Below are 11,366 nucleotides of genomic sequence, written 5' to 3'. Positions count from 1 at the left end.
GAGTTAATAGGTTGCCCTTTTATTGAACAATACCAGGGATTTGTAACACATTAACTATGATTGTTAGTGTTGCATTTTTAACCCCCATGACACTTCTATTATTTTAATACAGTTTAGTATTTATATAATTACTCACATATTTACTTCTCTTTTTTCCTTTTCATTCTTTATTGCAACTCTGATTCAAATATTTTTATACTGAAAGGTGATATATTGTAGTGCTTAAGACCATGGGTTCTAGAGCCAAAATGCGATTTTTCCAGACTGCTTTTTACTTCTGCTTGACAAATAGGGAAACTGAGACAGAGGGATAATGGTAACATGCTCAAGGCTACATCTAGTAAATGGCAGAGGCAGGATTTAAACCCACCCATTCCCCAGTAGCACCCCTTACACTGTGGAGGGCTTGGTAATAAGCCATGGACTAAGAGATCTGTTGGTGACACAACGCACCAGAGCCCTCTCCACTGTCAGAAAATATACATGCAGGTTCACATCCCTCTAAAACCTTGGGGCTCATGAAGTCCACACATAATTCCTATGAAGAGATTAATTTTATAAGTAAATCACAGGTGAGTTGAATTTCACCCTTGTGAATGCTTACAAACTCATTTTTTTGTGTGTGTGTTTCATCTTGATTTAGGTAATTGGAACTGTCCTGCAAAATTTACAGGAGAAGGCTCCTTCCAGATATATGTAGTTCTGCTTCCGGACTCTCTCCATCTTGGTTCATTTTTCCTGGGAAAACCAAGCAGCAGACCCTTGCTTTACAAACCAAATCATTGAATCTCCCCAAATGCAAAGTCATTTAGATGTTGGTAAGCCTCAGGAGAGATTCGTGATAGAATTATTACATGCTGGAGAGTTTGAAGCTACCTCTGGTGGAGAGGGTCCTTTGAGAAGTGTAGTTAACACAGAACAGTCTTCTAGGTCTTCTAGATTTTCGACTATCTTTATAAGGCTTTCCACTGTGTCCCAGGACAGCATCTTGGAGGCATTGGCTCTGAACTTTTCCTCTAGGTCCTCCTGTCTCAGTGGTTTTCTCCAGTGCCCATAGAAGGTATCAGAGCGACCTGTGAAGGTGGCTCCATCCTTGAGGGTGACACTTATTTCACAGTACAGTGTGTTGAAGCTTGGCAAGTTGTCCGGAGGGTGCTCCAGCTCCACCTTACTGAGCAGCTCTCTCACCTGTGGCCTGTTGATCTGGCATTCATGGAATGAGGGGACAGTGATGCCACCATCAAGTAGCATGGCACAGGCCATGTACTGGAATGAATGACGGGCTTCATGCTCCGAATCTGGAAAGGGCCTGTTTACATACTGGACATTTGGTATCCTGAGCACAATTCTCTTAATGTAGTCAATTGGAAGCAGGGCTCTCTCTGCTACAAGGTGCTTTCTCACAGATGCAGCTGCGTCTGCCACCCAGTGGGTAGATAAATGTGCAGGAAAACGCTTAAAGGCCACATCCTGCTGGTCCAGCAGCCAACTGTAGGAATCTAGGTTTGGAAGGACTTTTGGGGAATAGTTGGCATAAAAGGCCCCAAATCCTGCCTCCAAGTCCAAGACCTGCTTGTTTCCTTGGAGATCCAGCATTGCCAGAAATGCAGCTTCTATCCCATGCTTGGCAGCATTGCCAATGTGGAGGGGCTTGGTCTGGGTGGCAGCATTGGCCATGGGTGCCCCAGCATGGGAAACAGCAATGGCCAGAGCTTCTTGGCACTTTGTCGAGCTAAGTCCTAAAAACTTGGATGCAGCAGCAGCACTACCCAGCGTTCCTACCACGGAAGGGGGATGGAATCTGAAAAGCAAAGAAGCAGAGTTGGAGATGTACAAACTGTAACCACCAGGAGGCAGGATAGCGTAGTCATCAAGAACATTGATAATGGAGTCACACTGTCTGGGTTCAGATCTCAGCTCCATTACTTTATTAGCTATGTGATCTGGGGAAAATTATTCAACTTCTCTGTAGATTTTTTCTTACACAAAATGGTGATAGGCCAGGTGTGATGGCTCATGCCTGTAATCCCAGGACTTTGGGAGGCCAAGGTGGGAGGGTCATCTGAGGTCAGGAGTTTGAGACTAGGTTGGCCAACATGGCAAAACACTGACTCTACTAAAAATACAAAAATTTGCCGGATGTGGTGGTGGGTGCCTGCAGTCCCAGCTACTTGGGAGACTGAGGCAGGAGAATCACTTGAACCTGGGAGGCAGAGGCTGCAGTGAGCTGAGATCATGCTGCTGCACTCCAGCCTGGGTGACAGAGTGAGATGGTCTCAAAAAAATATAATAATAAAAAAAATAATAAGGCCGGGCACGATGGCTCACACCTGTAATCCCAGCACTTTGGGAGGCCAAGGCAGGCAGATCACAAGGTCAAGAGCTCGAGACCATCCTGGCCAACATGATGAAACCCCGTCTCTACTAAAAATACAAAAATCAGCTGGGGGTGGTGGTGCATGCCTGTAGTCTGAGCTACTTGGGAGGCTGAGGCAGGAGAATCACTTGAACCCGGGAGGCAGAGGTTGCAGTGAGCCAAGATTGCACCACTGCACTCCAGCCTGGCAACAGAATGAGACTCCATCTCAAAAAATAAAATAAAATAAAATAAAATGGTGATAATAATAACGTCTACCTCTTAGAGTTTTAGGAGCTTTGAATAAATTAACATGTTTACAATAATGCATAGCACATAGTGAGTTCTTTATAAATGATACCATTACAATTATTGCCAGAAAGGCAACAGCTATTGATTGCTGAAATCTCACCTAAGTCACTGTGAGAATTGTGGGCCTTGAAGAAACTGAAACTTCACTACCTAGTATTTCAATTTACTTCTGTCGTGGCAGGCTGGAGCAAGTGGCAACATAAATCTGAGACTGAGCCATATGATGTGGCCAACATTTGACCATTTTTTATCTGCAGGATGAACAGTCAGAGTAAGGATATTCTGAATGTCCTCATTAGTCTGAGGGATGCTAGCTAGTCTCAGAATAGATTCTGCTTTGAGGATGAAATAAGGAATACTCAGTACACCCATGAATGCCAGAATGACATGAATCACCTTGCGACGAGAGGCCCAATTTATCTCACGGTCCAAGTTGCACTCTCGAAGTCACTTCTTTAAATGTGGATAGAGGGTTTTGTATGTGACTGGTGTATTGACTTATCTACCTGCACTAATGTTAACAACTTCCGCTGAGCTGGCCTCTAAGTCAGAAAGCTCTATGGAGATAATGATTGATAGATGAAGGGGATGTGACTACCTTTTGATGGGGCAAATTCTCTCCATACCTCTTTGGTATGTCATTGGCCTCCTTGGCGAAATGCAGTAATCGGCCTTGCACTTCAATACCAACATTGAAAGCCAGCAGCAGGTCAAGGCCAGAAAACTTTGGACTCCTTGGCAGGGCTTCTGCTAAAGCTGTGAGGACAGGAAGGACAGCCCCAGAAGGGTGGGTGGCAGGGTGCCACGTGTCATCAAAATCCATGGAGTGAATCTGTATAAACAGACACAAACAGCAACAAAAAGCCTTAAATTTTCCCTTATTGCAATGGCTTTTGGACCACTAAGGACTTAGTTTAGTAATAACCTTGTTTTATGTGAGATTCTTTTGATCTGATTCTCAGAAAAGAAAATCTGAGAACTGTCTGTGATTTTTTTCTTTTTTTTTTTTTTTTTTGAGACGGAGTCTTGCACTGTCACCTAGGCTGGAGTACAGTGGCATGATCCTGGCTCACTGCAACTTCTGCCTCCTGGGTTCAAGCAATTCTCCTGCCTCAGCCTCTGGAGCAGCTGGGATAACAGGTGCCCACCACCACGCCTGGCTAATTTTTGTATTTTTAGCAGAGACGGAGTTTCACCATGTTGGCCAGGGTGGTCTCGAACTCCTGACCTCGTTATCCGCCCGCCTCAGCCTCCCAAAGTGCTAGGATTACAGGCGTGAGCCACCGCCCCCGGCCTGGCTGTGATTATTAATCACATGGCCGGGCACTGGGAAATGCTGTTCCTCTGCCAGAGGAAGGGAGTACCTTGGAGAGCAGCTTGTGAGCCCCAAGGAGCTTGGGTCTTGCCCTGGTGGCCTGAGCTCCCTCTGCCATGGCCCCTGGAAAGATCTATATTCCCCTTTAAAAACAAAGCAGAAGAATCAGGTGGCTGGCAATTCCTTCCTCCTCCACCCTTTAAATAAGTTGCACTGCAAGTTTAATGTCATTTATTCCATATGAGGCCATATGTTTTTGTACCTTTTTATTATGAACTAATTTCAAACTTTTAGAGAAGTTGTAAGAATAGCACAAGAACTCTCAAACCCAGATTAACTTTTCAGCTATATATTTAAAAAAATCATTATTTTCTGCTTTAAGATTTTATTCCTCTTTCTCCTAGCCATTTTCTTTTTCTGTATATTAAAACAGTAATATCCAGAAGTTCATTTAAAAATAGATTTTTATATCTATTTGCTGTCACTGGTGCATTTCCCACTACTTTCAGGACATTACTTTGGAATGCACCATTGGCTTTAACTTTCAATCTCCTGAGCTATTGTCCCCATAAATCATAAAAATATCTCAAAAATCCCAACATGTCCGTTTCAAAGTTACATCTTGTAGAATACTTCCCCTGACACACAGAAAAAGCATAAAAATCATCTGTCAGATGAGAAGTACAGATTTTTGGTTCAGAAAATACAGACACTATAAGGCCATTGTTCCTTTCTCAATAACTATCTGTTGAATGGATGAATGAGTGAATGAATAAAGAACACATTACTCGAGAGAAACTGGCCCCACAACAGGAAAAACAGAAGATATTAGGTCTGGATATGGGTTTTATATTTTTTTGCTATTTATATTCAAGGTTTTGAACTGGGATACCTTAGGGTGTTTATCTAAATCCTTCCATCTTCTTTCCTCTGCTACACAATCTGTTTTAAAAGCATCAATTTACTGTAAAAACATGAAAACTGAATTACTACCTAGGAAAGAGGGTAAGCCACTTTAGCTCTCTGACTTTCAGTTCTTTCATCTGTAAAATATAGAATTTGGGCAATTTCTGAGATATTTCCTGACTCTAAAATTATTATGATTATCTAATAGTTGAAAAGACGTGAAAACCTCCTTACAGCCACACCGTTCACAAAAGCAGCGTATGTGGGCGGGAGCCTGATGTCTGGCCGACCCCAAACAGTGCTGGATATGTTGGAACTGTAGATCTGGAACAAAAGCAAATCAACCAGTGATAGTGTGAATACAGTATACCAAGTCACCATTTCAAGAGTTGTTCTTCATCTTTGGAGGCATTATTCATAGTTCTTACTTGAACCTTTGCCACAGATAGAAGCCCTAGTCATTGAATTCCTCTCATCCTTGTAGAATACACAACTCTCCCCCATGAAAGGGGGAGGAGATGTCGTTGCTTGATCCCAGATCATGATCCGGAAGTGCTCCAAGGAAGCACATCTGAAGTTACTCTTATTTACTCCTTGGGGTAAATACCAGGGAAGATGGACTAACTGTCTATCTCAAATACACCCTAGGGAGAGCAGGAGCTCTCACGTACATCCCCACTCTGCTCAAAGTACTTGACCAGGCTTTTCTCCAGAGAATAATAATAAACTGTGAGATATTACTAGCATATTTTTTTTCTGTTTATTTGTTTGTTTGTTTTTAAGACAAGGTCTTGCTCTGTTGCCTTGGCTGGAGTGCAGTGGCATGATCTTGACTTACTACAACCCCAACCTCTCAGGCTCAAGTGATCCTCCCACCTCTCAGCCTCCCGAGTAGCTGGGACTATAGGTGTGTGCTATCACACCTGGCTAATTTTTGTGTTTTTTGTTTTTGTAGAAATAGGGCTTTGCCATGTTGCCAAGGCTGGTCTCAAATTCTTAGGCTCAAGCCGTCTGCCCGCCTTGGCCTCTGGTAGTGCTGGGATTACAGATGTGAGACATTGTGCCTCAATGTGTATGGTTTTAAGACAGTGACTTAGTAAAGGATATGGATGACTATTAAAATTCAGATAATGGAACATAGAAAATTATAAAAATGATATAGAACAGTGCTATGTACATCAAGTGCTGTCTATAAAACGAAGTATAGAGTAAATGTAACACATATGTATGCACTGGGTTTTATCTCTAATGTAGGCCTTGAGCTTCTTACCTTGCTGTATTGGCTGGCTTTGTGAAACACTTCTGTAGTGGTTCCCAGGAACCCAGCACCCAGAGTGTCTAGAATCATCCTCTTGCTCCTCTGAATAACACGATCTGTCAGGTGTCCCACTTTCAAGCCGTGAATTGCTGTGGCAAAACTTTCTGTGACAGACTTTAAAGGGAAGAGTGTTAGGACAGGGCTACACCCCACTTTACTTACACAGTTCTGTTCTATAAGACACCTTGAGGCACTTTTGTGTAAAGAGTTTTGCTCCACTACAAGAAACCCAGTTACTCAGGTTTAGTTTAATTTCTAAAAAAAAGAGATGTGTACCAAGCACCTACTATATGTGAGGCAGAGTAATGTGGGAGCACACAGCAGCCAGTTTATCTCCTCAGTCGAGTTGAGGGGCAGCATAGCAAGCACAGGACACAGTATTGCGTGATGGGTGGTGGTGGAGGGAAGCACAGAGAGTTGTGGGAGGAGGATGCAAGGGACACCTCGTCTGTGTAATAGAGATTTCTGCGGGTGCAGTGCATAGCTGCTATTATGAGATACCTGCCAGGCACTGTGCTGAATGTCTCAAATATATTACCCTTTTAATACCCACAAGTCTCTAGGTAGTTATTTTTGCAGGTGAGGAGACTGAGACCTAGAGAACTGAAGTTACTAATTTTCACAGCTTTTAAATGGTGGAATCTGAACATAAACCTCTATAGGTGTAACTCCACAATCAGTGCATCTAGCTATCAAGTCCCAAATGGTCAGACGAACATGTACCTCAGAACTGCCTGGGGTTCTTGCTGAAAAGGAACATTTCTGGTCCCCACTCTAGACCACCAAAATTAGACTCTCCCCAGAAATGGAACCTCTGGAAGCATAGTGCAGGATTCTGTTTTCATTAGGATCTCTAGGAGGCTCTCAAGTGCTCTGGTGCTCTTACGTCCAATATGGCAGCTACTCCCTAATGTGGCTACTGAGCACTTGAAATGCAGCAAATTGAGATGTGTCATAAGAGTAAAATAAAGACTGATTTTTGAAGGCTTAGTAGGAAAAAAAGGATATAAAGCATGTCAATAATTTAAAAATATTGATTGCATGCTGAATCAATATTCTATTCATTGACCAGGCGTGATGGCTCATGCCCGTAATCCCAGCACTTTGGGAGACCGAGGCGGATGGATCACTTGAGGTCAGCAGTTCAAGAACAGCCTGGCCAAGGTGGCAAAACCCCAACTCTACTAAAAATACAAAAATTAGCCGGGTGTGGTGGTGGGTACCTGTAATCCCAGCTACTCAGGAAGCTGAGGTGGGAGAATTGCTTGAACCTGGGAGGCGGAGGTTGCAGTGAGCTGAGATCATGCCACCGCACTCCCGCCTGGGCAACAGAGTGAGACTCCTCTCATCTTAATAAAAAAAATTCAATATATTGATATCAACATAATAATATATGGGATATGGTGTAAATAAAACATGTTATTAATTGACCAGTTTCTTCTAAACATTTTCTAAAATTTAAAATACTAGAAAATTTTAAATTACATATGTGACTTGAGAACCACTGCCTGCTCTTCCCTGTTGGTGGAGACATCGATACATGATCTGGTTATGAAAACTTAAGAGACGTCATCAGATAATAGTGTAAGGTGATGAGAATGGAGGGTAAAGGTAGAAGTGGAAGCAAGGGCCAAGGCTGGGAGGTGTGAGAGAGTGGAGGCTCTCTGAAGTTTGGCTCCCTTCAGCTGTGGAGTTGCATGCAGGAGACAGAGGTGGGAGGGAGAATGGATTTGCAGCTTATGACCGAATGATGAACATTACATCATGCTAAAGACTGTGATGTCAATGGGGAGCCAAAGTGCTGTCTTAAGAAAAGTAGAGTTATGGTCAGAACTAATGTTTTGGAAAGATTCCTGTAGGCAATTGTGTAGAGAATGGATTGGAGAGGGGTAGATAGGGGCAGTGAAAAGACTGCTGCAGTATCCCAGGTTCTGGATGGGGAAATGGCAGTGCCATTGGCCAAGAGAGAGAACACAGGAAGAGGAGCAGCCTTCCAAGCAATGATGATGGGCTCAGTGTGAACTTGTTGAATATGAAGTGTCTGTGTTCATCCCACTGGAGAAGCTCATTCTGCTTCTACCCATAATCTAGATAAGAAAAACATGTAAGATTACTTGAATTTCATAAGCAGTGGAGTACTCTGCAATTCCTTTAAAATTCAAATTCTTCAATACATAGACAGTTATTTTGTTTTCTACACATTTTCACAAGAGAGCATCTATTATGTGGAGTTAAAAACATCCACTCTTAAGTCAGGTTTCACTATCTGCTCACCACCTAGTGAATGTTGGATTGCTTCCCTTTCTTGCTCTGGTTACTACATCATTGCACAACTTAATTTGTCTCTCTCAACATCAGATACTTCATTTTTAAATCTTAGCTGTAGGGTGAGGGGCTATTGGATTAGGGGATGTGGGGTATCTGGGGTTCTCTGATACTGAGCTCAGTGCCAGGACAGAGCTACAGAGATGGAACCCGTGCCTAGCTGAACGTCCTTCAACCTGGCCACTGACTAGTCCCATTTACAGAGTCTCAAGTCAGATTTATCAAGTCAAGGAACACTTGCCATTTTCAAAAGGATGGGCTACTTTTTATGTCTCTGAGAGCTTTGATAGAAAGGTGGAGGGGTGTATGGGGTGGGCGAAAGCAGGAGAGAAGATGGCTGGGAGAGAGAAAGGATGGTGGCACAAAGGTTTCAGATTAGGGTGGAAGAATAACAATAATGTTGATTTTCACGCTGCTAGAAATTTGAGTTAAAATATTTTTAGGGGCAGAAGGAGAGAGGAAGAAAGGGTTTAAACTTAAGAGTTTCAAATATTGATTGGATCCCTGACTCTAAGCAAAACTACCTCTTTTAAACCTCTCTTCTCACCCCCACAAATCCCACAGATGGGGGCATGTAGTGATTGATCATTCATCTCTTCAGGGCTAGATCTGACCCAGGGGTGTCTTATGGAGGAATGTGAGACTGGGGAGCAGGTGGGGGAGGTGGGGTGGTGACATGGAGCCCTGGAGGTAATTGCACCATCCATCCATATGAGACCATGCTGCTGGTGATACAGGAAGGTGGAGCCCCGGAATCCCCTGGAAGTCCTGAACAGCACCCTGTGTGCCAAAGAACACATGGCTGTCCCTGGCCCCTGAAGGAATGAAACATGAGGGAAATAAACACACAGCTGCTCAGCTGTTTGTGGGCCTTGCGTTCATCTATTTCTAAAATATCTTTCTGATCTGCTTGACCTTCTCATGGCATTTGCACCTCTTTTTAGTTAAATACAGTGATTATTAATGTATAAGGCATAACATAAAGCCATTGAACAAATCAATTTCACAAGTTCTTTTTTTTTTTTTAAGATGGAGTCTCGCTCTGTCGCCCAGGCTGGAGTACAGTGACACGATCTCGGCTCACTGCAAGCTCCACCTCCTGGGTTCACGCCATTCTCCTGCCTCAGCCTCCTGAGTAGCTGGGACTACAGGCGCCCGCCACCACGCCCGGCTAACTTTTTGTATTTTTAGTAGAGACTGGGTTTTACCGAGTTAGTGAGCATGGTCTCAATCTACTGACCTCGTGATCTGTCCGCCTCGGCCTCCCAAAGTGCTGGGATTACAGGCCTGAGCCACCGTGCCCGGGCCACAAGTTCTTACTATGAGTCCAGCGCTGTTCTAAGCTCTCAAGAATGCCAAGTCAATACTGGATGGTTCCTGCCTCAAAAAACTTATCTTCTACAGAAGGTGGTGACAGTAAATAGATTAACAGAAACGCAATCTGGCAGTGTCACAATGGACACATAAAACTAAGGGGTTAGAATTCAATGATTTGGTCATGATTCATCCCCTTCCTAACTTTGTACAATAGAATCATGTATCTCATTTGTAAAACAGTAATGAAAGCCACCATGCAGTTAATTAGGTAGCCCACAGGTTATAAGAAAAGTTAAAGCAGAAGCAGGTAGTTCTTAAAAGGAGAGGGCAACTGAAGAAATAGAGGAAGGAAGAAGTCCGCTAGAAAAGCAATTTAAGTAAGTCACATAAAATGCCACAATACCTTGAGCATCATTTTGTTGTAAAGAGGAGGTGCAGTTCAGGAGGAGTGAACCAGAGGAGTAATTTGTTTGCTGGATGTCTGACTGCCTTTATACCCTTTGCTCCTCTCAAACCCATTTCCTTTCATTTTGTTCTAACCCTAGAGTTTCTGTCATTTCAACACCTCCTGACTAGACTCACTTTAACTTCCTCTTTAACTCTTAACGTGGATAAAGAATTCAATGAGGCTAGGATGTACAGTAATCGTGATCATATGATTCCTCACAGGCATCAGAAAAAGTAAATTTATAGTAAAACTAGGATTGCCTTTTGTGCCTACATAGCTTATGTCAATACCAGAAGAATATTCACACTCTTTTAACTAGGTATTCTACTTCTCAAAATTTATCCTAAGGAAGTAAGCATGGATGTATTGAAAATTTTAGGGAAAAACCTCCACCTGCACACAAACAAAATTCATACCCTTGCTTATAAGATCAAAAATTGGAAACATGGCTGGGTGCATTGGCTCACACCTATAATCCTAGTGCTGTGGGAGGCCAAGGTGGGAAGATTACTTGAGGCCAGGAGTTTGAGACCAGCCTGGGCAACAAAACAAGACCTTGCCTCTACAAAAAATTAAAAAAAAAAAAAACCCAGGTGTGGTGGTGTGTGCCTGCAGTCATAACTACTTGGGAGGCTGAGGCAGGGGGATTACTTGAGCCCAGGAGATTGAGGCTGCAATGAGCTATGATCACACGACTGCACTCCAGCTTGGGTGACAGAGCGTGACCCTGTTTCAAAAAAAAAAAAAAAAAACAAAAAGAAAACAATCAAATGCCCTCAAATTGGTTAGGTAAAATGTGGCATGTGCAATATTTAAGGTACACGCCCATTTTCCCCTTCCACTTCACCCTGTTGGTCACCATTGTCTAGGGACAAATGTACCATCCAGAAGTTTCTGGCAACTTGAGACTAAGAACCTGGAAGAGCATTGGGGGTTAATGAACTTTTCCCCAGCTTTTACCCTTGCTCATTCCTGAACTGCTCTTTCCATATTTGCACCTCTCTGATTCTTGGTCCTCTGCCTGGCTTCTGGAATATAGTGCCTTCCTCCCTGTCATCCTGCTATTGCT

At 43.2% G+C, this 11,366-nt stretch overlaps 1 protein-coding gene across 2 annotated transcripts; it reads right to left on the bottom strand.

The window, feature by feature from the left end:
* ACOD1 (aconitate decarboxylase 1) lies at positions 1-10,380 on the bottom strand. Of its 2 annotated transcripts, XM_002824350.6 has the most exons (5): positions 10,253-10,380; positions 6,160-6,321; positions 5,124-5,213; positions 3,295-3,500; positions 1-1,801 (listed from the first exon to the last, which is right to left on the bottom strand). In XM_002824350.6, the coding sequence occupies exons 1-5, from the start codon at positions 10,262-10,264 to the stop codon at positions 826-828; spliced, it is 1,446 nt and encodes a 481-aa protein (XP_002824396.2). In that variant the 5' UTR covers positions 10,265-10,380; the 3' UTR covers positions 1-825. The 2 variants fall into 2 exon arrangements, with proteins under 2 accessions (XP_002824396.2, XP_054385109.1); XM_054529134.2 differs by lacking the exons at positions 5,124-5,213; positions 6,160-6,321; positions 10,253-10,380 and adding an exon at positions 4,033-5,117.
* Between the last annotated feature and the right edge of the window lie 986 nt (positions 10,381-11,366).

This window comes from Pongo abelii, chromosome 14 (genome assembly GCF_028885655.2).
Source record: "Pongo abelii isolate AG06213 chromosome 14, NHGRI_mPonAbe1-v2.0_pri, whole genome shotgun sequence".
NCBI lineage: Eukaryota > Metazoa > Chordata > Mammalia > Primates > Hominidae > Pongo > Pongo abelii.
Note: the sequence above shows the minus strand (reverse complement) of the source record. Positions and strands in the feature narration are given on the sequence as shown.

Coding starts and splice junctions, on each gene's coding strand:
- ACOD1 (XM_002824350.6), bottom strand. Junction 5,214..6,159: donor AAGCCAGCCAATACAGCAAG/GTAAGAAGCTCA, acceptor CTTTTGTTCCAG/ATCTACAGTTCCAACATATC. Junction 1,802..3,294: donor GCCAATGACATACCAAAGAG/GTATGGAGAGAA, acceptor TTTGCTTTTCAG/ATTCCATCCCCCTTCCGTGG.